This window comes from Porites lutea, chromosome 10, assembly GCF_958299795.1.
Source record: "Porites lutea chromosome 10, jaPorLute2.1, whole genome shotgun sequence".
Taxonomy (NCBI): Eukaryota; Metazoa; Cnidaria; class Anthozoa; order Scleractinia; family Poritidae; genus Porites; species Porites lutea.
This window is the reverse complement of record NC_133210.1, coordinates 28,022,984-28,047,482: the sequence shown is the minus strand read 5'-3', so window position 1 is coordinate 28,047,482 and position 24,499 is coordinate 28,022,984. Positions and strand designations below refer to the sequence as shown.

General features: G+C 39.0%; 1 protein-coding gene and 1 long non-coding RNA gene across 4 annotated transcripts in view; both read left to right on the top strand.

The window, feature by feature from the left end:
• LOC140950230 (uncharacterized) overlaps positions 1-2,028 on the top strand; it is a 14,383-nt gene extending 12,355 nt beyond the window's left edge. Inside the window, exon 3 of the long non-coding RNA XR_012167157.1 lies at positions 1,905-2,028. This is a non-coding gene — a long non-coding RNA (uncharacterized lncRNA). The remainder of the gene's footprint in view (positions 1-1,904) is intronic.
• A 1,441-nt stretch (positions 2,029-3,469) lies between these two features.
• Positions 3,470-24,499, top strand: part of LOC140950229 (DNA polymerase alpha catalytic subunit-like) — a 41,320-nt gene continuing 20,290 nt past the window's right edge. For 2 of the 3 annotated variants that reach the window (XM_073399435.1, XM_073399434.1), the window contains exons 1-32: positions 3,470-3,521; positions 4,144-4,213; positions 4,972-5,026; positions 5,438-5,497; positions 5,596-5,650; positions 5,779-5,836; positions 5,967-6,026; positions 6,636-6,689; positions 6,768-6,842; positions 7,816-7,889; positions 8,395-8,459; positions 9,004-9,041; positions 9,133-9,195; positions 9,975-10,031; positions 10,850-10,934; positions 11,646-11,707; positions 12,291-12,380; positions 13,169-13,228; positions 13,366-13,422; positions 14,353-14,470; positions 15,081-15,150; positions 15,364-15,403; positions 15,492-15,533; positions 15,868-15,915; positions 16,018-16,085; positions 16,608-16,650; positions 16,928-17,027; positions 18,215-18,333; positions 19,438-19,533; positions 21,631-21,681; positions 22,004-22,044; positions 22,442-22,523. In XM_073399435.1, the coding sequence (XP_073255536.1) occupies positions 4,978-5,026; positions 5,438-5,497; positions 5,596-5,650; positions 5,779-5,836; positions 5,967-6,026; positions 6,636-6,689; positions 6,768-6,842; positions 7,816-7,889; positions 8,395-8,459; positions 9,004-9,041; positions 9,133-9,195; positions 9,975-10,031; positions 10,850-10,934; positions 11,646-11,707; positions 12,291-12,380; positions 13,169-13,228; positions 13,366-13,422; positions 14,353-14,470; positions 15,081-15,150; positions 15,364-15,403; positions 15,492-15,533; positions 15,868-15,915; positions 16,018-16,085; positions 16,608-16,650; positions 16,928-17,027; positions 18,215-18,333; positions 19,438-19,533; positions 21,631-21,681; positions 22,004-22,044; positions 22,442-22,523 (1,980 nt within the window). In that variant the 5' untranslated portion in view covers positions 3,470-3,521; positions 4,144-4,213; positions 4,972-4,977. The remainder of the gene's footprint in view (positions 3,522-4,143; positions 4,214-4,971; positions 5,027-5,437; positions 5,498-5,595; positions 5,651-5,778; positions 5,837-5,966; positions 6,027-6,635; positions 6,690-6,767; positions 6,843-7,815; positions 7,890-8,394; positions 8,460-9,003; positions 9,042-9,132; positions 9,196-9,974; positions 10,032-10,849; positions 10,935-11,645; positions 11,708-12,290; positions 12,381-13,168; positions 13,229-13,365; positions 13,423-14,352; positions 14,471-15,080; positions 15,151-15,363; positions 15,404-15,491; positions 15,534-15,867; positions 15,916-16,017; positions 16,086-16,607; positions 16,651-16,927; positions 17,028-18,214; positions 18,334-19,437; positions 19,534-21,630; positions 21,682-22,003; positions 22,045-22,441; positions 22,524-24,499) is intronic. The other variant, XM_073399436.1, reaches the window with a different exon arrangement.

Below are 24,499 nucleotides of genomic sequence, written 5' to 3'. Positions count from 1 at the left end.
ATATTTCTCTCTTTCTCTTTTGACCCAAAAGAAACTTAACTAAGTTCTTTTTTATGCTCCCTTTGTTAGAAGGAAGTTACATCTCTTGGGGATGACGATCTCCTCAATGACCTTTTGAAAGAAGTAGAGGTATGTACAGAAATTAAAAGTTAGATTATTATCACTTGTGTTTTTGTTTGTGTAGTGTTTTGTTCTGGAGTGCTATGGGGAACTGTTAACTGTAAAGAAAATCATCACAGTTGTGACTACAACTTTTGCAGTTGTCAAAAGAAATGCTGAAAAAATTCAGGGTTGTACTGTATTTTTGAACTCTTGGCCTTTGCAATATCTTCTAAGCCAACAGGCCAATAGACCGTTTCGGAGTTGCCCCAAGCCTCTGGTTCAAAACGAGGCTAAGGACAAAGCTATTGATATGAAAAGGAATTTTTATTGTCATGCAAATAAAACTCATTTTCACAAGAAAAGGTTTTGGAGTCAGCTTCATTTTAAAAGTGAAAGCTCTTGGAACTCACAAATGGCCTGTTTGGAGCTGGTTTTTAAGTTGGTTCATTCCCAGCTGGCTTGTAAATATCTCAGTTGGTGATACTATTGCAGTGGTCAAAGGTTTGAATCCCACACAAACCTGAATTTTTTTTCAGGCTTTCTCTTTGCAACTGCGAAAGTTGCATTTAAAACTGTGATGATCTTCTTTGCATTTACCTTTTCATCCTGCCATTCTAATATATGATTTTCATATATTCATATAGTTTCAATTATGTTGTTTTTCTAAGAAGGTCAAGTGTGCATGGTAGTCCAGGTAAGTGTAGTGCTGAAGAGGACTGTTGTTGACAGTGACTTAATTTTCGACCACTCGTGGTAGTCATTTTTATGCAGAATCAGAGTTAGTTGTCTCACATCAACTGATGTTATTAAACTCTGTTCATTGACCTGATTGGTCAATTAGGTCACGATGCTATTGCTTGTTTGTCAATCAGTTAAGCAGTGATCTGCTTTGAAGACTCTAAAATGTGATTGGTGTGTTTCAATCCATCTTTTGTCACTGTCTTAATGATTGTTTTTGTTATTTTTGACATTTTAAGCATCCAAGACCAGCTCCAGTAAAGATGTCAAAGGGCAAGGGGCAAGTGTTAAGGTATTGTAAACAAGTTATTGCTACAGAAAAAATAGAATAATAGTCTGAGTTAAAGTAAAGTATATTGATTTTAGAGGCAGTGAGAACACACACCTCAGTCATTTTGGTATGACAGTAAGCTAAGCAGAAAATTAGATTAAGAATCATGTCTAGTAAAAGGATAAATCAATTTTGTCGATTTTTATTTTTATGGTAATAGTTTTTTGCTTTTAAACTCAGATTCCTCAAAGCTCAGGGCTGTTGCTAAGATTTTAAGGTGCCAGGGGTGGGGGGAAATGAACTGCTCGGAAGTTTTTTTGTTTTTTTTTTCCCTCTTGTTTCCTATAAAAGTATCCTGGGGTCAAGCTCATAGTAGCCAGGCAGGGTTTTCGTTACGCATCAGAGAAAGGAGAATTCTTTGTTTACTACACAGAATTCTCCGGCTAACGTTCGGTAGCCTATGACAAGTTTTTATTCAGATGTGGATCCTCTTTCAAAATATTCTCCTGTAAGTATGTTACACCTTTCTCCTGCTACTAGAATTCTTAATGAAAACCCTAGCCAGGGGAAATCCTCAGCCTTCAACCCTTAGTGACAGCCCTACAAAGTCCTTTATTTAGGTTAATTATGGATTGTTTTGTTTCATTTTAAGAACTCCAACATCTTCTTCAAGTCATTACACTCCCAGAAGGCTTCAGGTAATACCTGGTTTTGAAGAAAATAGATCTTGGAAATGTTCTGGCTTTATACTTATAATGACCCAAAGCATAGTTGTTTTGTTTATACTTTGTAGTTTGGCATGAAAACCTTTCCCCCTACCTCCCACAACCTCCAAGGTCTCTTATAAGATAAATGGCACAGTTTCTACTTGTCCTGCTAATTATGCACACCTAAACCCTCTGCAAGGCAGATGCCATTTGAAAGCAGAGTGCTGAGCTTTATAGAAAGTTCACTTTATTACTCCCTCCAGTGATTTTGCTAATAAATTCATTCAACAGGAATCATCTAACCCAAGAGCACCCCTTTTCAAACAGGAGCCTACATCCCCACCAAAACCCAGTCACATTACAGCAAAGATAAGATCAGCGGCGGCTGTAAAAACTGAGCCATGTGACAGAACAGAAAGCAAGTATAGTGGCTTGGTTGGAGAAAAAATCAAAGTGGAAAAACTTCAAATGACAGATATGGATACAGGGATGGAAGGTAAAAAAGATAGAATTTTGTCATCAGATTATTAAAGGCAAAGTGTACACTCGAAGGGCTGGAAGTTAGTCCTGCTAGTTAAGTAACTTTCCTTGTTGACTTGCCTCATGGGCAGCTCAGTCAAGTCCTCTTTGCATAATGAAGCAGACTAAGACAACCATGGAACTGCTCTGGGCAAGTAAAATTGGATCTTGTGTACTTTGGGCACAATTCCGCCGAGTATTGATCGACACCCTCTGCTGACATTCTTTGGACTTGAGGCCAACATAGAGATGTTGCTTACATATGGACTGACAATTAGCTGATGTAATTGTCATTTGGTGATGCACATGTTAGCTGGTATGTCATTCAACATGTTGATTGAGTGTCTGCTGTGCATCCGCCATATATTATTTTGACCTGTCTGATGATTGAATATAACTTATGTCATATTACCCATGACATGTCAACAGATGGTTGAAACCGAGTATTGGCTGATATGTCAGCAGCCAATACTAATAACTTTTTCTGAGTTGTCGTATTAAGTGTAGTCATGCATACACGTGTAAATAACAGAAAAATCTCTGCTAGATGTTCCTGCCGCATATGATGACATGCCAGAGTATACTGCTGACTTTGATGATGATCTTGGTAATGCAGAAGCTATCCAGGCTTTATCAAATGCAGAAAAGAATCATGATGTAAAACCTCACGTCAAGGTACTTTACTATATTGATTCAATATTGATTCAATACCAGGTTATTCATCAAGGTGCCCTACTATATCGATTGTATATTGATTTACTATATTGATTCAATATTGATTCAATACCAGGTTACCCTTGTTTTGTAGGACCAAGCTGTTCCAAGTAATCTAAGAGGCAGGTTCAGGCTTAAGCAACCTTTGTTTTCCTACAATTTAGTTTAGGGTCCCTTAAACTTAAACCAAAAAACTTTTTAAGTTACTGAATTCATGTTTTCCAAGAAATTGTAAAATTAAAAATTGTTCTTCTCAGTCTCTGACCAACTTTTCAAGATCACCTTTATTTTACAAATTATGAAACTTTGTTGATCTCTTGACTCACTTCTCCATCTATTCAACATTATTTATTTTTGGGAAAGCTACCAGTAACCATCAGAAGTACTTCATATACTTTCCTTTAATTATTATCCTCTCAGGTTGAGGCCAGTGAGAAACCAAATGACAGAAGATGCGCTATGCCACAGAAGTATGCAATTCTATTATGATATTTATTTTGAAATTCATTGACATCACTAAACAATTTAAATATTTCTGAGAAATAATAACATATTATTATCATATGACTTTTTAACCTTGTTGGGGGTATAAGTAATAATTTATTGTCATGTTCGCATTTTGAAGTCAAGGGAGGGGTGTGGTCACATGTGTTTTGAAGCAAAGTCACTGGAACTTGCTGGATCTTGTCAGCAAATAATTTTTGTTGAACAAAGAAATGATTATGTCACAGCTAGTTGAGCTGATACCTTTTTACCATTTGGTTTTCATGGCCTCTTTCAGGAAATAACTGGCTCATTAAAGGGCTGTTTTCTCGTGTGTTGGGCATGGTCAGACAAAACTACTGTCCACTGCACTGCTGGCCATTTTTGGATATTCATAGTTTGCTAAATAATAATGATTTTTCCTTTTTATTTAATTATCTGTAATAAAGTGATGTGGGGAAGCTTTGCATTCCACTCCTGCCTCGCACTTGCCTTTCCTCACCTAAAAAATGCAGAAAAATAATGCTTGCCCTGCAGTCTAGCGTCCAAAATATCTTGATATCACGAAAAAACTTAATTTAGTAATTATAAGTACATGTATCTTTGCAGAACAACAGAACTTCCTGGTGATTCAGGATGAGAAACTATCTTAGGAAATGAAGATTCACAACAACAAGAGGTATAAAAGTGTCAAAAGATTCTTGTAAATGTGTTTTGTTCTTAGTCACCTCTCTGCGTTTCATTATACAAGAAGTCAAGCGTCTTTTTTTAATCATATAAAAATGACATCATATCTCTTTCTCTGGAATGAGAAATACCTCTCTGTACCACTTCATCACTACACAGAGAAAAGTATAGTCTCCCTCGCAGCCGTTTTTTGGATGTCACGCGACGCTCCCCCAAAAGAACTTTTGGGGAGCGTTGCGTGACATCAAAAAAATGGCTGCGAGGGAGACTAAGAAAAGTATGGTGTAGCTTTAATTTGTTTCCTGTTTGTTTTAAAAAATTTTGTTTAAGTTGCATACAGTCAAACCCTGCATAATGGACACCTGCTTAATGTGGACACCTCGTTATTACGGACAGTTTGTTTTGCCGCTGGGGAATGAAAGCCCTTACATCTTCTCTAATTTCAACCTGTTAACCCTTTAAGCCCCAATATCCACATACAAATTCTCCAGACTTATCTCTATACATTTCCTTACAGAATTAGTTGAGAGAATTTGATAAAAGATAAAAGATTTTTCTCTTTGTGATCATTTTATTAATTTCTCATAGACTTTGCTCTTGACATTGTATGGATCTTGTCAGGAGAAAATTAATGTTGGTCACTATTGAGACTTAAAGGGTTAATACGGTCACTTTCTGTGGCCCCCTCAGTATCCATATTAACAGGGTGCGACTGCTTAAGTTTTTTTTTCTTTTTATGTACTACTGTAGGTTTTGATGGATGTTAATGTGGATTCATCTTCTCTTCCACTCAAAGAAGTAGATGGTTAGTAAACATATCAGCAATCAACAAGTCTCAAGGTTGAAATTATTAAAAAGTGAAAATATAGGCCTCACCCAGTTCTGCTTTCACGATGGGCAAAATCAAAATTCAAGAAGACTCCTGACATTTCATTTTGCAAAGAGCTGAAAAGCTAGCAACCCTATGTAAAAGTACTGCTTAAGAGGTTGAACAGTCAGACGGGATTTCATCCACAGTGCAAAATTCTCTGCTAGAGCTAACATTTTGATAGAAAGGCTTGATAAAGGCCAACATAATAAAGGGGACACAGAGAGGAACTAGGGAACCTTGCAATGATGTTTGATTAGTGATGCCATTTCTGGCTAAATTTTGAAGTACTAAATCTGTTGCTCATTCCATGTTCTTACAAAGATCATTTTTTCTTTCTCCTCTTAGGGGAAAAATTCCTGAAACTCTACTGGTTTGATGCTTATCAGGACAGATTCAAACAACCAGGTAGAGTTGGTCAAGGTTGCTGGACAGTTGAATTATTAAGAAAATCACCAGTTTCACTGTAAGTTTTGATGTTCTGTTAATTATTTTTTATCCTACAGGTACTGTATACCTTTTTGGAAAGGTTTGGATTGAAGCTGCAAAAGCATATGTGAGGTAATTACCGTTTATCTGCATTTTGTTTTTCTCGTTAACTAAGTTCGGAAATCCCACATGGGAAACCAGAAGGACCACTTAGTGGACTTGCAACCGCTAATTAAAAATTTATCTTTTTTTCGTATTAGCTGTTCAGTGGCAGTCAAGAACATTGAGAGACAAATATTTATTCTCCCAAGAGAAAAGGTGAGAGAATGGATGTATAAACATTGCTGCAGTTGTTGAGTTCTTCTTGCATGTCTTTTCAAATATTATCTGTACCTGTTCCAACAGTGTTCTAAATTAATTGATATTTTTTTTACTCTATATCAATTAGAAGCTTGAAGTTGATGGTTCTGAAACTGATGAGCCTGTTGGGTTTATTGATGTTTACCAGGTAAAAAAAAATAATGATTTGATTTTAATCATAGTAATTTTGATTAGTGTATTCCATGGGCAGATTCAGGGGTGGGCCAAGGGGGCTGCGACCACCCCTTTTCCTTTGAAAATTAATATTATTTTTATAGAATTTCGTCTCAGAAAAATAAAAAGTATCTAGAATAGAGCTGTTAAGTGTCCTGCCCACTCCTTTCTGAATTTTCTGGATCTGCTGCTGTAGTCCTTCTAATAACTCCCCCCCCCCCCTGATATTTAAGCCCCCTCCTTTAAATTTTACCAGTAAAGCATGGTGCTCTCTTGACTTGGTGGCCAACTTCCACATATTAAAATTGGTATTGAGGTTCACCGATCTCCTCATACAAAATTCTCTCTACTGATCTCCATATATTCCATCAAAGAATTACTTGAGAGAGAGAGAGTAAAAGATAAAAGGGTTTTACCTTAGGAAGTTATTAATTATCTTGACGTTTTCTCTTGATGGTGCAATGATCTCGTTAGGAGAAAATTGATGCTGGTCACTATTTAGTCTTCCCATGGTGATCATAGTACAATAACCATGACATTGAGGGTGCTAAATTTCATCACTTTCTTGTTATTTCTTTTTCAGGAGTTTAATGATAAGATTGCAAAAAAGCACAAGATCATGAAGTTCATATCTAGGGTAATTCAGATTGTTTAATAATTTTGATGTCACTTTTATGCAGTTCTGTTGATGGGTGTGTGTAACTTATGTCCCTAGAAAGTCCAAAAGGCCTATACATTTGAGATTCAAGATATTCCTGTGACATCAGAGTACTTGGAGGTCAAATATTCGGTGAGAGATGATTAATTTTAGGTTATAACAGAACACACATAAACGAGTTTTTAGACTTGTTGAAAAACCTTTTTTAAGACAAACTTTCCATTCCACCTTGGAATCTTTATCAAGTGAGTGAACTTTTTATTTTTCTCTTTTTCACATGATTTATACTGTGAATCAAGTGATGAACAGTTCCGTAGATCATGGAATCTCGTAACTGGCATATTCAATGTTGGAACCCCGACAATTGATTTCAGTGTTGTCCATGACACTTAATTTAAACATGTCATCTTCCCTTGCAAATATTGAGGAGGTGGCGATATCCAGGGCGTGGTCTGAATACTTGAGGGGGTTCCCCCACTGTCTTTGTTGTTGCTTTAGTGTTGGAAATGTGTTCCCTTAATCTAACCCCAAAGGGTCATGTGATTTTGTAGGTGACAATGTGGTTGCTGGAAGTGTTTTTAACAAAGGTCAATTGACGTTGTTGAAAGATATTGGCTCTTTGAATTTGATAAAGGCAATAAGGATAGACTTGAGAAGGGAAGTTGCCAGGATGGGCTCTAAGCTGTTAAGGCTTAAAAAAGGTTTAAAGGTTTTTTTATAGCAGAAAGTGCACTTAGCTTATCCAGCTAGTTTATAGGCACTCCAGTCAAATAATTCTGAAACAAATAATGCAAATAGAACATAACAGGAATAAAAAAAAACTTGGAGGAGGCAACCAGTTGGCTATTTACAAGCGTGGCTTAGGATTTGAACTCGGGACAACCAAGAACAATCCAGCAAGTGGCCAAAGTGGGACTCAAACCTCAGGACTGCCAGGTTGGGAGTCTGATGTGACGACCACTTGGCCATGCTGCTTCCCCAGTAAGGGTACCAGGAGAGTTGGGGGGGGGGGGGGAGAGGAGGGGGGTGAAAGTGAAAGGGAAGGAGGGTCACTTACAGTATTGATGAAAAAAGAGTTAATTTGTGACAACATTATTCATGACAGGCGGATTATCCTCAGTTACCATCTGATCTCACTGGTCAAACATTCAGTCATGTGTTTGGTACCAATACATCAAGGTAATGATTCAGAATTAACCCTTTAAGCCCCAGTATCCACATACAAGTTCTCCAAACTGATCTCCATACATTTCCTTAAAGAATGAGTTGAGAGAATTTGATAAAAGATCAAGGCATTTTTCCTTGGGTGATCACTTTATTAATTCTCATAACTTATCTGTTGATGGTGTGTGGATATTGATAGGAGAAAATTGATCTTGGTCACTATTGGCACTTAAAAGAATTAATGTTTTTTGACTTTGAGAAGTGAACTTGCCAAAGTTATTAGTAGATAGTGAATGTTGGAAAGCAACAAAGAAATAATGATGAAATATAACTGCTAAGATTTTAAAGCTGTAGGATTTAAACATTAAAGAAGACATTATCATGAAATCATCTGTTTCCTAGAGTTGCAATCTTCTCTTGCCTTTCTGAAATTGTAAACATTATTTCATGAGAATGGAGTTTGGTTTTGTGATCTGGAGTTATTTCTCTTTCAAGGAATCTTTTCGTCTTCTAATTTCAGCCTTGAACTCCTTCTCCTGAGTCGAAAGATGAAAGGTCCTTGTTGGCTCAACATTAAGATGCCTCGTAAGTCTTCTCACTGACCATTGCTTAGCAAATGGTTAATAAAACCTCAGTATGCACGATTGTATTATTGCATGATGTACAAACTAGCCACTAGCGTAATAGGAAAGACTGTTGACACTTGTGATATCAAGTAATGGTACTTGTTTTAAAGATAAGCAGGGGCTACAGCTGTAGATGTCAAAAGTTGCCAGATATTGGACAGCTCAGTTCTTTTGGTTTTCTTTTCCTTTTGTTTGTTATGAAAGAAGCCAGGTGTCATGCTCATGGTTGTCAGGGGAAATCCCTGATCCCTGGCCCCTGATGACGGCCTTAATATGGTTGTGAGCAGTTTCTTTGCATTTGGTGGAGTTACCATATGATGTAATATAAAAAGCACCCATAAAATACCCACACCTCAACACAATAGTTGTCAATACTCAACAATGAAAAAAATAACATTTTATTATTGTCCTTGAGTTTTCCTTATACTGAAGTGTATGTTGTTGTTGACTGTATGTACAAGACTGGAAAAAAACTTTAACAGATAATTTTTTGCCTTCATCAGAGCTCCCTCAGCAACCTGTTAGTTGGTGTAAAGTTGAGGTAGGAATTTTTGTGTTCAGTATCTGGACACTACTTTTTTTCTCCTTATTTTGTTTTCATTAAGTGTAACATCATTATTACTATTTTGCAGGCTGTAGTCACAAAACCTGATCATGTTGAAGTAGCAAGTGAACAAAGTCCTCCTCCGCCTATGGTAAGATTGTAACAGCAAAATTAGTGAGCAAGTAAAGAAGAGGGATGCATGCTAACACCTAGTGCTGCTGGTTTTCATTACCAGACATAACTAATCGATAATCAATGACATCAATTGGTAATCAATGAGTAATCGATGAGTAATCAGTTGATTAGTCATTGATTATTGGCGATGATCAATGAGTAATCAATGAGTAATAGAAGCCCCAAAATTTTGTGGCCTATCGATTACTCATCCATGACATCAATTACTCATTGATGTCATTGATTACTCATCGGTGACCCATAGATTACTCGTCGACTATTATGCTACGTATGAAAGACACTTTTCTTGCTTTCTTGTACCATTTTTTTTTGTTTGTGATTCTTTTATCTGTGGTAGACGCATTTTTCCTTGTATCTGAAGATCCTGTTGACGATGTCGAGACGCAGTGTGCTAATCACAAATACAGTTTTTTTAATTTTGTTTTTCTTCGCCAAATACGTTTGCAGCCACGAGATGATATCGATGAGTAATGGATGAAATCAATGACTAAACAATGCAATCAATGACTAATCGATGACCAAAAATTTTATGGCCTATCGATTAGTCATCCATTACTCACTGATCATTGGCAATAATCAATGACTAATTAACTGATTACCTATCGATTACCTATTGATTACTCATTGATTTCATTTGTCATTGATGTCATTGATTAGTTACGTCTGGTCATTATCATTATCAATATCATTATCATTATCATTATCAATATCGTTATCAATTTACGTTTTGTGTAGGTTGTCATGAGCCTTAGTTTTAGGACCATGTTAAACACCAAGACTCACACCCATGAGGTAAGCAATGAGTAAAACCAAGCACTAAAAATGTCACCTTTTACTTTCTGAAATGCAATAATGGGATGCCTGTTAAGAATACGTTCAGCAATGCCAGAGATGGGCTGCCTGTGAAGTTGGAGTACCTCAATTGTTGGGCTTCCTGTAAAGATGAATTGACTTTGGACCAGGGCTTGTGATTTGGGATTAACAATCAACAAGTTCTTGTATGGTGAAGGTTTTTTCTAAGAAGAGGGGCTGCTTAAGAACCTGGTTCTCGCTGAAGACGGGCTTCGATACCCACATCTTATTCCTGCCACCCCCCCCCCCCCCCAACCCCCCTTCCCCGCTCATCTCAGTGGGAAAAGTATGATTTAGGCCTTGATATCCGAGTCAGGCTTACCCCTCTCTTAAGACAAGGGTCAAAGCCTCGGCGGGGAGGAGGGGGACTTCCATAGGAAAGGATACTCGTCGGAAACTTTGAATTAAACCCCTAAAGGAGACCAAACTGGGCGTGGCCCAACCTTTTTTGGACCCATAAAAGAGACCATTTTAAACTTTGATTACATGAACCGAGGAAATAAAGCGAATTAAAAATATTTAATTTTTTAATATTTCTTTGCGTGCAACACTAACAGAGACCTTTACGGCTAAATATAATGGCGTATTGTCCAGAACACCCTAAGTGAGACCAAAACCCGAAATTTACACCCCAAAGCGAAACGACGAGCATCCCCGCCCCTTTCATATGGGAGTCCTTCCTGCCGGGGAGACCCCTCCCCGTTCTGGTGAGAAGAATTTCCAGGTCATTTGACTTTTTATTCTCTGTTGTGGTTTAGATCTTGGCTGTGTCAGCTCTGGTTCACCATGACGTGTCCTTAGATAAGGCTGCTCCAAAACAGAAATTCCAATATCACTTTTGTGGTAAGTTAAATGAAGTACCTCGTGGTTAGCTCAGGTGCCATTACAATCGCCCTCATACCAAGTGAAAGTAGGGAAACTAAGTTGGAAATGACGAGAATGAAGGGCGTCCGAGTTCAGAGCTAGGGAGCTTAAGGAACGGCGACGGTGACGGCAACGAGAACGGCAATAAAGCAAAAGGTCTAGATTAACAAAACAACAACTCTGCACGTGCATCACGCTTTTTTGTACATTTCTTTGTCGTCGTTGCACGACTACGACGTGAAAGTGCATAATTTCACGTTTTGTCGAGGACGGGAACACAAAACAACAACTTTCTTTTTCTTTTCTTGAACTTTGGTACAGTCCTTCAGAACTCAACTCCCAAAAAATTGCCAACATTTGACAAACTGAACGAGATGGAATAAGCGCGATTAAGTTTGAGGCAGCACGAATTCACTTTTTAAGCGACGTTTTCGTAGCCGTCAGCGTCGTTGTTGCTTAAGCTCTTTAGTGATGATAGAATTAATCGTTTTGCCGTTTCCGCTGTCAAGTCAACTTAAAATTGTAGTTGTGCAGTGACGGCAAAGAAATTTACAAAAACGCGTGATGCACGTGCAAAGTTGTTGTTTTGCTCTCTAAATCTATTGTGTTTCGTGTTTTTATTGCCGTCGCCGCCTACTTTTTAAATTACGAGTTCTGCGAGAGTTTGTACCAGCCATCTTTGTTTTTCAGCTGTTAGCAAGCCCAATGATCAGATGTACCCGTATGACTTTAAAGATCTTGTCAGAAAAAAGGTAAAGTCGACTTCTGAATATGCAAGAGGTAGAGAATATTTCTTGTTTTCCACCGATACAACCATAAGCACTACAGTTTCTACCAAACCCGTCATTCAACAGACATTTAAGTCAAAGCGCAAAATCAGCATTGAAAAGATACATTTTTTCCTAGTGACCCTAATTCATTTTGCTTTGCATACAGAATTCAAGCTCTTTTAGAAAGTGACATCATTGAATTAATGAATACGATTTTTTTAAAAACATTATTACCGCTCAAGTAGACCACTCACCACAAATGTCCACACCTTGTTCAAGGCTTCCAGTCCAGAAAGACACCCCAGTGTTCAAGACGCTAAATATTGAAATAATGTACCCTATTTGTAGCAAACCATTAACGCTGCATTCATGGCTGTGATATGCATTGATGCATTTTCTTCAGTTCCTTCAGCCAACAAAAAAAAGAAAGAAAAAATTATGGGATCATGATTACTTTCGGATAGATGACTAATTTTAAGGGAGACTTTGACCCTACGGGCGACCGTTTGCAACGGTTCACGAAATTGTGTGTGTCTGCAGCCGTTAACAATTGTTTTTTCTGTAGCAAATTAAAATGGAGATCACTGCATCGGAGAGAGCACTTCTCGGCTTATTTATGGCGAAGATTCACAAAATTGATCCTGACGTGCTGGTGGTATGTTTATTTGCAACGTTTTTTTTTTGTTTGACTGATGATTTTCTCTCTCATTCTCCTGATTTCATCGTCGAGATTTTTTTTTTCAAACTAATTAAAAAGACACGACTCTAAATGTCGTAAGTCTAAAGTGGTGAATTGAACGTGTGCTGGTTCGTTGAAAAAACAGGGTTAAATGAAGGTTTTCTAACGTAAATTGTGCACCGTTTATTTTTACAGTTGCGGCCCCGGTTGTTCAAACATTGAAAGGTGCTATCCACTGGATAAATCCGCACTATTCAGTGGATATGTCTTAGGAAAACCTATTGCGCCATGCACTGGAAAGAGATTTGTGCGGTTGATTGCCCTATCTACTACGTTAACACAAGGCTTAGTCTCCCCTCTCCCTTAGGCTCGGGTACTCCCCTCCCAAGTCGGGTGGGGAGTAGCGCGGGCGCATCGAGACACCCAAGGCTAGAGACTGAGCCTAAGTTCACGCGGTTGAACTGAAATTCGTGGGTTTAGGTGATGCGTTTACACGAAACCAACTTAACCGTACCAAAATGTAGACGTTTAGCCGTTCAAAGTTCCGTGAGAACAGAGCGGAAGTATTGAACGTTCCCTTATGAAGGAACTGTCAGGTCAAATTTTTCAGCCGGGTCGAAAATTGGTCCGTTGCCATGTGAACATAGTCAGAGTTCTGTACTAGTCTTGTCAATAGTGATTTGATCAGGGCAAATCTTTATGCAAGTTTTGCGCCAAGGATGTCAAACCAAGTGCTAAACGTTTGAACTCTCTTGGTATTACAGGGTCATGACATTTATGGATTCGATCTAGATCTTTTGTTGCACAGGATTAATGCTTGTAAGGTAAGTACAATGATTCTAATTATTAACAGATTGGATGATGAGTTCTTGTAGCAGTTTTGATTTATCAAATGGCAAATCTCCTTTTTTTGCTCCTTCCGACGCTAAACAATGCTAACGCGTTTCCTTTTTTCATATAGATACCTCACTGGTCTCGTCTTGGACGACTCAAAAGAACCATAATGCCGAAACTCTCGGTAAGAAGCTTTGAAAATGCCAAATTGTTTGTCTCCCGCCATCGGATTCCAGACGATGATATTGAGTATATTTCGATATTGCTTCGCTTTTTGCATACCTTGCTCTCAGAGAGTTATTTTATTGTAAAATCAGAATCCAGAAGTCTTTAAAATGTGCGTTTTTGATTGACGAGCAAAGACGATAGCAGTTCGTGCGCCATTTTGTATTGCCTGGTAAAAATGCTCTCCTTCAACCACCCCTTGAGAATTTCCAAGTAAGGCAAACGATCTTTGTCAGGTTCTCAAACATGTCGACGAATTAAGCGACTGTGAATCCTCCTGTCCCTGTTACTATTCTCAAATTGAGGATTTAGGGTTGCATGTTGTTAACATTATACGTTATGTTATAAGAATTAAGAAACATTTACATAATCGAATGGAAATAATCGTAATCGAAAGACAATAATCGAAATCGAATTGAATTGTTTCGAATGCTTACAACATTGTTACAACATTGTTACAACATTGTTACAACATTGTTTCGAATAGTTACAACATTGTTCTAACATTGCAACGATGTGTTGAGCTAAAAATCGTCGTTGCGAATCGTCCCGTGTAACATCACCTTTACGCTTTGTTCACTCTATACCCGGAACACTTATCCGATATGTGTCTCTCCACGTTAGAGTTCGGCGGGGCGCAGCTTCGCTCGAAACACTGTTCTTCTGTGTGAACAGAATCCCTGTCCGCTATGGTTTTCGTGCCGGCGCAAAAGCTCTCCGATATAGTATGAACATATATCCCCAATATCGATTCAGTTTCTTTAAAGATTTCTTACTGAAAGATGCGCTAATTTTTACAGCCCAAATGTAGCTTAAGGGACGCGCTATCCTTCGCTAAACGCCTCGAATAATAGTGTGTTATTTTCAATACTTTTAATCTTTTTTCCAGAGTGGCGGGTTTGGCAAGGGTGGTAATCTTGATCGCTGCATTACCAGTGGGCGTATGGTCTGCGATGTTAAGATCTCCTCCAAGGAGCTTATCAGATGCAAGAGTTATGATTTAACAGGTATGCATTCTGCATTTAGCTTAGTTAAACCACACAAGGAGTCTACAACTACCAGCGCTTTCAATAGTGAGCCTTCCGCATTTGGCTTAGTTAAACCACAGCATCGGCCTGCTATTACCAGTGCTTTTATTGGTCGTGGTTACACTCACTTTGTTGTTATATATAAAGAGGTAAAAGCGGTCACACTCATGTTTGTTTCTCGCGGTACTTCGTCGCCGCGTACTGAGCATCTTTTAAGCGGGAAATTTCATAGCGTTTCTTTGACGGGTATTTTATCGTTGAACACAAAAACCCAAGATAAACCACTCGGTAGCGATCGTGGTTTGCTTCTCTTGAACTTTTTAAAGTTTCCTTGGTTTATTTTTTCGTATGATGGACAACACTCGTCGCGAGGACAACATTTGACGCGGGTAAACTGATTACGGGATGAAACGGTCATTTTTATTTTTCCCCGAGGTAAGCTTGTTGCCTTTTCCCGAACCGCGGGTAAAACGCCTTGTCGCGCCTGTAAAATGCTAAGCGCATCCTCAGTTTTGACGTGACTCGCCCTTTTTTAACATCCAAATTACTGAGTTTTATATACGGTTCTCTTTTCCCCATTTTTTCCTAGCACTATCGTGGGCTGTCCTTCAGTCCAGAAGAGAAGAAATCGACCAAGATGAAATTCCAAACAAGTTTAAGTAAGTAATCAAGGAAAATCTTTAGTCGTAGCCAATGTTCTTGCATCGTACGTCACATTTTTGCTCACGAATGTCAGAAAGTGTTATCCCATGTTGACTAATGTCTAACAGATCAACACTTTTTTTGGTGGATAAATGGTTTGTTTTGGGTAGTAATTGTTTAAGAAGTCCTTTTAGTTAATAATGTTAATTTTCTTTATTTTTTTTCTTCAGTTCTTCTCACGAACTCCTTCACATGTTTGAACTGACTTCGGTAAGTGATGATCAATATGTGTCATTGTCCACCTTTGGTCTTGTGATTGTGTGTGTTTTCTCATGCATTTTTTGTTTGGTTTTTTCAGATGGACGCTTTGCTATCACTAAGGATCATGTACGATTTGAACGTAAGTCTTGGTTTTTTCCTAAAAATGTGATTTCCACTCTCGTTAGATCTCCTGTCACATAATCAATTTTTTCTAACTGAACTTCCGTCATTTTAATTCTACGCTTTGTCCCCCAATTAAAATAAAAGCCCCGTCCACTCTTGTCCGTTTTTGTTTGAATACGGATATATATTTTTTCTCCGGTTTGGTTTCGAGATAGTCGGGTCTGCGAAATTCAAAAGGCGCGGACACACACACACAAAAAAAAAACGTGAGGAAACTGCGGAGAGAAAGGGCGCCACCGCCCCTTTTCCCCCTATTTCAACTCTTTTTTTAACATCATTTTTACTTCTAGGTTCTACCTCTGGCTCTACAGATAACGACTATTGCTGGAAATGTTATGGTGAGTCTTTAAATTCTCTTCAATTTTCATGTATAATTACCGTTTGAAAACATTGAAACTTGAAATTACAATCAATGATCAATAATCTTGCTTGATTTTCAGGCCCGCACTCTTCTTGGCGGTCGATCAGAAAGAAACGAATTTCTTTTACTTCATGCCTTCAACGAAAAGTAAGACTTTTTACTGCTCAGTTTCGAATCAGGTTCTTTTTCAAATGTCCTAAACCCAGAACAACAGTGATCACGCTAACCCGTCACCACAAAGACAAACAATCAAATGTCAATTTGGGAGCAGTATATGATTCTGGGAAACTACCCCACCTACCCCTCCCCTAATCCAATTTTAACTCGTACTTCTTGCGAGGGCAAAATGTTGGGTTGGGGGAGGGGTAGGTTGGTAGTTTTCAAGAATCTCGAACCAACTGGGTTGATGGGTGCGAAGCGCGGGAAATCTTCAACCTCGTTCCCACGAGTAAGGAGAAGACCCTGTGAACGAGGGTTGCGGAAATTTTGTGCGGATAAGTTGCGGTTGGGGTTGGTTTTATTATGATCTGTTGAGAAACTGGGATGATTTTTTTTTCAGTCGATTACCTAGTGCATCCATGAAATACACAGTTGCAAAGTTACATTAAGCATCAGTAAGATGTATAAAAGACTTTTAAGTCAGATTTATATTTTTATTTTATTCCACAGGAATTTCATCTGCCCTGACAAAAGTTACGGCAAAAAACAAGTGGTGAGAATTAACACAACATTTAGTACCGCTGTTAATTTTACAAACTGTCGAAGCGTCCCTGCGTTTTCCCAGAAAAATTCTGGCTTATTTCTATTAAGTGCCTTGAACTCTAGTCTGCGAACAAGCACTCCATTTGGCGGCTTTCGTGAAAAGTTACGCGCGAGCGGCACGCGAGACGGATGCCGCTTACTCGCGCGTTCTCTCGCGGCTTGCTTTGACTATCTTTTTAAAAAGAGAGCTTTCTTGGTGGGTCGAATCATAATACGTTCATTTATAGGTTGAGGCAGAGCACGATGAAGAAGAACAGCCACGAAGCGCAAAGAAAGGGAGAAGAAAACCAGCTTACGCCGGTGGTCTTGTGTTAGACCCTAAGAAAGGTATTTAGCTTAGTCTGTTCCACGTTCCAAGTTACTTAGTGGGGAAAACGATCGAAAAAAGTTGCGCGAAAACCGCCTGTGGGCTGGGGAGAGACGGAGTAGTGGAGCCCTTAAGGGCCTGTTTACATGAGGTGGGGGACCCCAGATAGGTGAGGTAACATGTGGCGAGTCAGCCCACCCATCATGTAAACGTGATGAGAGTAAAATAAGAGATTATATGGACAGGCGGGTCACCCCACTTAAGCAGGTTACCTGACCTACCTGGGGTCCCCCACTTCCATGTAAACAGGCCCTAAGATTATTTTTTTCCATACCTCTTTCCGGTATACCGTATGATTGATCAATTGAGACAATTTACTTCAACAGTTACGTCAATCTTTTGGCTTCGTTATTTCACTGCTCGCTCGATTTTTTCGCTCGTCTGCACTGACCGTGAGCCTAACGGGTTATGTTTAACTCCATATACTACACAGCAATTCCCATTATAGCTTACATAATAGTAATGGGAAAAATCCCCGCCGGCTTTGTTCAGGGTTATATGTACATTATAAGATACTTGGAAGAGAGCTGATCTGCTAAGTGGGTAGTCGCGGGCTCAGCGTACCACTGACACACACTCACTTTGATTACGATTTAGGACAGATGATGGGGTCAGTAGGCAATGTCTTTATCATCCTACTTGTCAAGTTACATAACAGGGCTTAAAAGAACCACCACTGCACGATTTGAAAAAGAGTGGATTCTTTGGTCTATCTGACTTGTGCCGTTATTACCCTAGGGAGGGGAGGGGAGGGAAGGGGGGATTAAGGTCATAGATGGATTGAGGCAGAAAAAAGTGCGACTTTGTAACAGACGTCTTATCACAGTCTACAATGAGGCTACCGGGTGCAAGGGACAAAATTGGCATCGTGAATTTATTTACTTATTTTTAATTTGCATTTAAAAATCATGATTTAACCCCCTCTTATTGGAATGAGTATGTTAAAATTCATTGCTGCAACTGTGGACAACTGAGTTATTTTTTAGCGATAGTTTAGTGACAGATTTTGTGGGATCTTTTTAAAAATCGTAGTTCCCACCTCACAGTATGTAATGTTGATCATTATTAAGGTATGCGGCAAAGTCTAAAAAGGTCGTGATGTTAGTCGCGTGAATCACGTTTCTCATATAATGTACTTTTTTTTCAGGTTTCTACGACAAACACATTCTGCTGCTGGATTTCAACAGTTTGTACCCGTCCATCATTCAGGAATACAACATCTGTTTCACTACGATCAGTAGAACAACCTCTGCCTCCTCCAGTGGAGTGAGTTCATTGATTTTAGTAGTTCCTGTTCTTTTAGTTCCCTTTGTTGTTGTTATTGTTGAAGCATGACTCAGATAATACGGTAGGTCCCGTGGTCGGTTAAACTTTCGAGACTGTTTCTTTGCGCAAAAATGGTTAGATGGTTTTGCTTAGGAATGAGCTGGTGAAATACGTCTTTAGAGAAGTGTGAAGGTTGAATGAAAGGTACTGAGCAGTACTTTCCTGTGGTGTTATTTATGTTGATGAAATAGGGTGGTTTCAACTTGTAAATCTATGGGGTATGCAAACTATTGAGCAGTACTTCTCTGTGGTACTGTTTATCACGCTGTATAAGGTGGTTCTAACTTTGGAGTCTGTGGATGAAATCCTTAAGTGTGACTATTCATTCAAACGAAAGCCGCTGGGCAGTACTTCCCTGTGGTACTGTTTGCTATGCTGTACAAGGTGGTTCTAACTTTTGAGTCTTTGGATGAAATCCTTATGTGTGACCATTAAAATGAAAGCTGCTGAGCAGTACCTCGCTGTGTAATTGTGCATTACGCTGTGCAAGATGGTTCTAACGTTTAAGTCTGTGGATGAAATCCTAAAGTGTTACAACTGAAAGTTACTAAGCAGTTCTTCTCTGTAGTACTGTTGATTGTGTCGTCCAAGACATGCATAACTTTTGAACCTATGATACTTTGCTGGCCCCATTCTCATTTAAAAAGTATTGGTCAGTAGTTATTTGGCTTACCAGACTTCTGAGTCTGTGGATGAAACTTTTAAATGTGACATTCCGAAAACATTTTCAGCAATTTTCTTGCTTGGTAACGCTTTATCGTAATGGGGTGTATAAATGCGTAAGTTACTAAGTCAAGTAAGACCACCCGAACCCCCCTTCCACCTTGTTTTTTGATAGGTTCAAAAAGCACTCACAACATTTATTGTCAATTTTGGTTTTGACAATATTAGAAACAACTTTTCAACAATCACACGGACAATGTTTCTCGGTTTACTATTAATTAACAGTAGGCACATGCTCTCTTAGGGGACGATTTTTCCAAAAAGCCTTGTGATTTTCTGTAGTGACGTAAATTTGAAAAGTAGTTAATTTTATTGCGACAGGCCGACGAGAATGAAGTTGTTGAGTTACCTGATCCAGATTTAGAGCCTGGTATCCTTCCAACGGAGATCAGAAAACTGGTAGAACGAAGAAGACAGGTTAGTATCTGCGTTTCTAACTTAAAGGGGTTCTGTCACCAGGTTATACACAAAATGCTCGTGTAGAGAGAGGTACGAAGAAGATAGAGCTATTAAAAAAAATTCCATTAGGCAGCATTTGCCATAATTTCTTTGGTGATTTTTGCATGCATAGCATTAAAACTTGAAAAGTTTCAATCCATACAGGGCTGAAAATAACGGCCAGTCAACGGACAATGTCCGGCCTGATCGCGGACTTGACCGGTCAAACTCTCATCTTGCCGGTCATTTTGACCGGTCATTTTTGGATACGAACATTTTATTTTGCATATAGTTGTCGCTTAATGCTCTATAACGCTGTATTGATTTCTTTTTTTGGCGTTTTTTTGCTGTTTTGCACTAAAACCTTCTAAGAAAAAGAACGCCGCAATGAATTAATTTCATGTGATAATGAAACGCAACAAAGCGAAACAATAAGAAACTGATTTGTGGGGTAACGCAACGTTGCAGGTCGTAATCTACACCTGTACCTTCTGCTTTGCTGTAATCAGTTTTGTGACCTGCTTTGGGAATTCGACGGAATTCGGGCAAATTGATCGCAATTCTCAACGGGTCGTCCTGTGTTTCTCCGGGAATGAATGTTAGCGCATCGATTAATAATAATTTCTTTATGTCGAACATGAATCTCGTTTGCGGACTCGATTCCAGAATAGTCTGATAAGAATTTAAGCTAATCGGCGCTTAATTCTCCCTCTTGTAAACGACTTTGTGCAAATTTCTGTTGACATTTAAGCCCTTCGCGATAAAGTGTTGCGAGATGACCCGAATGATAGCTCTGCTGTATATTTTTTGACTTCTTATAATAAACGCGCTGTTTGTGGAACAGACTTTTCGCCAATGCAAATCAACTTCTTTGCCGAAAATATTAGCGACGATTCTTCTTTGTGGAGGAGACTTTCGATCACGTGCAAAGCAAGGAAAACGATCAAGTTACACCAAATTCCCATTTCGGAACATCAACGTAAAACGAATGTGTGCAGAGTTTGTTCTGTATTTTTCTTTTCGTAATTCCTAAGGTTTGTTTAAGTGTACGTGTATTCCATTTCCTGAACCTCGAAAGTTTGAAAAGGATTTACGCTTCACTTTTTACCTTTAGAGACTTTAGACACCGCTGTACGATGATACTCAAGACATTAAAACACGCGAAAACCGCGGAAAGGAACTCTACAACGAATGAATGCATTTTTCATAAACTAGCTGTCAAAAATGTGAACGTCAATGTAGTAAAAACGATCTATTGCCAGCGTAATTCGATATTCCTGGCCAAAAAAAATTATAGTATTCATTATTTGACCGGCCAGAATAGGGGTTTGTCCGGGCTAAAAAATATCTGGCCGGTCATCATGACCGGCCACCTACTGTCCGTTATTTTCAGCCCTGCCATATACAGCCAAACCACTTTACTACGGACTCTGAGGGGGCAATAAAATTTGTCCATATTAAGCGAGTTGAATTTAGAGAAAATATAAGGGCTAGGTACAAGAAAAACTGTCCGCAATAACGGGGTGTCCGTATTAAGCGGGGTTCCACTGTATATTCTTGCCGTCAGTAGCAACAGATGACAGGAAGCACACAGTTTCGTTGCCTAAATAACAAAACTGCACCATTGGAGTTCAACTGATGTACGTTTTAGCTGTTTAAAAGGAAAGTAAACTGAATAGCTTCAAATAGCCTCTTTAATCACTTGAAAAAGTGATTGAATCGTGACATGCTGATTAATTCATTTCACAACTTTATTTTAATTACATACAAACAAGGCCTACCTTGTGAACTCGCACGGTGATAGCGTAAGAAAGGCTGACTAAACGAGATCAAGAGTTCCGTCTGTGGATGTAACTGCGGTCGTCGGTCAACATCCGCAGGTAACAGTGCACTGTTACCCTCTGACTTCATAGATTTTGCAACGTTGCCCCCCTAGAGATTTTGGCGGGAAACAGTTTTATTGTTAGATGTCATGTGACCTCGAAGTAACCAATGGGAGCGCACGCTGTTGGGAAGAAATTTCCAGCTATGTAACATTATTTCTTGTTCAACTGAAGCCTTTTTTTTTTTTTGCAGGTGAAAGGCATGATGAAGAACCTCAATCGGGAATCAGATCAATATATTCAAGTAAGTTGCGATGTTAGCCAACATCAGCTAGAAATGTATCTTATGGAAACTGAAAAAAATGCCGGAGCAACTGTAGCGCAAATCAGTCAATCTTTTTCGCGGTAATTTATTTCTACCCGTTCAACAAGCGGCGACATCGTTCGTCATTTGTTGAGCAACTAATTGTTAAACGATATTGAGCAGTGAGTCGTAGGCTTTAGTAGTCTTCCCTTATTTTACAGTTTAGAGATCTAGCACGTAGGGTTAACCCCCTTCACCCCTCACCCGCAAGTAGATTTTTCTGGGAACCTGTTTATAACCAAGACCTTTGTTTTTGTTTCAGTACGATATCAGACAGAAGGCTTTGAAATTAACTGCCAACAGGTAAATGAGATGTAGATATAACGGAAAGGTCTCATTCAAATATAAATTAAAACATAATGCAAGTCAGTGTACTTTTCAACTATTTTTGTCAAAAAGTATCTTTTTGGGGCCTTTTTATTCAACGTTTTTTCACGTTGGTCTGGTGTACAGACTAAATGTACTTAATATGAGGTAAAGTAAGCGTCTAAAGATAGCAAATAGCCTGACAATTAAATGTTCCTGAAAGTTACACGGAACGATTCGCAACGACGACTTTTAGTGCAACACAGCGTTGCGATGTTGGAACAATGTTGCAGGCATTCGAAACAATGTTGCAACGCTGTGTTGTGCTAACGTTCGTCGTTGCGAATCGTCTGTTGAAACATCACCTTTATTCATCCGCTTCGTTTTTTTCCAGTATGTATGGCTGCTTAGGATTTTCACATTCTCGTTTCTACGCCAAACCTCTGGCCGCTCTCGTAACAAGCAAAGGGCGAGAGGTAAGACAAGCAAATCTTAACAACCATTAGACTTGTTGTTTATTTGTTTATTTACTAAGTTTGCCGTATAAAACGATACAGTGAAACCTCGATATAACGAAGTGCCAAGGGACTGGCAAATTTGTTCGCTATAACGAGGTTTCGTTATATCGAGGTACTTTTCCATATACCGTAAATCTTCTATTAAGCCCCCCGGGGCTTATTTTTTTCAAGCACTTTTGAGGGGGGGCTTAATAGAGAGGGGGGGGCTTAAAAGAGAGGGGGGCTTCTTTAATTTAGTGAAACGCATCACCTGTAGCAAAAATACCGTGGTATAAGACAGAGTACACTTACGCGTTGTACAATTACAGTCACTGTCAAAAGTATTTAATTCACTTGTGGGAGCCTAAAAGTAACAAAAACAAAATTCTTATTCTTCAAAAATGTGCTTTCGGCCTTATGTTCTTCGGTAATATTTATGAGAATGGTTACTTGTATTGATTTCTCGTACACAACTTACAAACGAAAATCTCTCGAAAACTCCTCTTATATTTACATTTTTTATCTCTTACATTTAAATGTTTTATATAAACAGCCTTCAAAATTCATGATACTATAATACTATAAGAAAATAATGACAATTCTCCACAGAGAACCAGAGCGCAAAGTTGAGAAAGTTAAGGACATGAAGTTGGAGGTTATGCGGCCGAAGACCAAAAACATTATGAACTTCCAGCCTGAATAAACCATAACTGATCAGTCCACGTTAATCGTTAATTGTTTTGTGAAGAATAAGGATTGGGGGAGGGGGGGCTTAATAGAGAGGGGTGGGGGGGCTTATTAACTTTCCTCCTCTGAAAAGGGGGGGGGGGGGGCTTAATAGAGGATTTACGGTATTTTACTATTACTGGGGTAAAGTAAATCGTTCGTTATACCAAGGACTTCGTTATATAGATGTTCATTATATCGAGGTTCTACTGCTCTACATTAACATGCAATCGCGAAAGGGAAAATAATGGAGGCAAAAAAAAAAGCGGACAATTAAGGACAACAACAGTGCACGAGCCTTAGGTAGACGTACGTTCGCTTGCTAGAAAACATGGCAAGGAACCGTAAAAAAACTGTCGTTTTTGTCGTCTGTTTATACTAGAAAAGGGGACTATGATTTAAGTAATCGGTGTTTATTGGTCCTAACGCTTAACCCGGATGGTTGGCCGTTTCTCTGGGGTAAGACTTGTTACACCTGTGTTTACCTCTTGGGGTAGGGTAAGGGTAATTTGCCCGACTTAACAGTGCTTCGGAAACGGCTTATCTGAGGTCTATTATTACAGTAACTTTACCGGTAGCCTAGTCGGCGTTTCTTTCAGGGTATGAGACAGTATACCCCGTCTTTACGGCTAGGGGTAAGGGTAATTCACCCGTCGCCGTACACGGAAACGGTGTATCTTTAGGTCTCTATTGAGACAGTAGGTTGTGTCTACACCAATTTCTACATTGCGCGAACTTTAGACTTGCCCGCAAGTCGTGCCATGAAACGCGCGTGGAGTGCCAGAACTATAACCGCTATCTGAGACCCGAAAAAAGGGAGAATCGCTAATTTTCGCTGAGGAATTTCCCGAATTTCTATTTCAAAGGTGAGATAGCTGAACAGCTATTTATCTAGGGAGTATTGTTAAGGCCTTGGACTTTGGTAAAACCCTCACCAATAGATTTTCCCGCGCTTGTCACGAGCTGCGTATTTATTTGTGTTCTGATTGGTCTTTCTGTGACAACCTCGCTTGTACGGTCCGCTAGCGATGCTGTTTCTTGTTGCCATGTTACGTGAAAAAAAAAATGCGGTGGAAATAACGTCAAGTAGTTGCCATAAGAGCTTTGTTTCGTTTTTCATTCATTAGTTTTGAAATGACATAGAAAAGTACTTGTGACCACTGACGGACTGTAAATGCCTGCTGTGTTATTTCCTTCTCAATTTTGTTTTTCTATCAAACGTTGTTTCA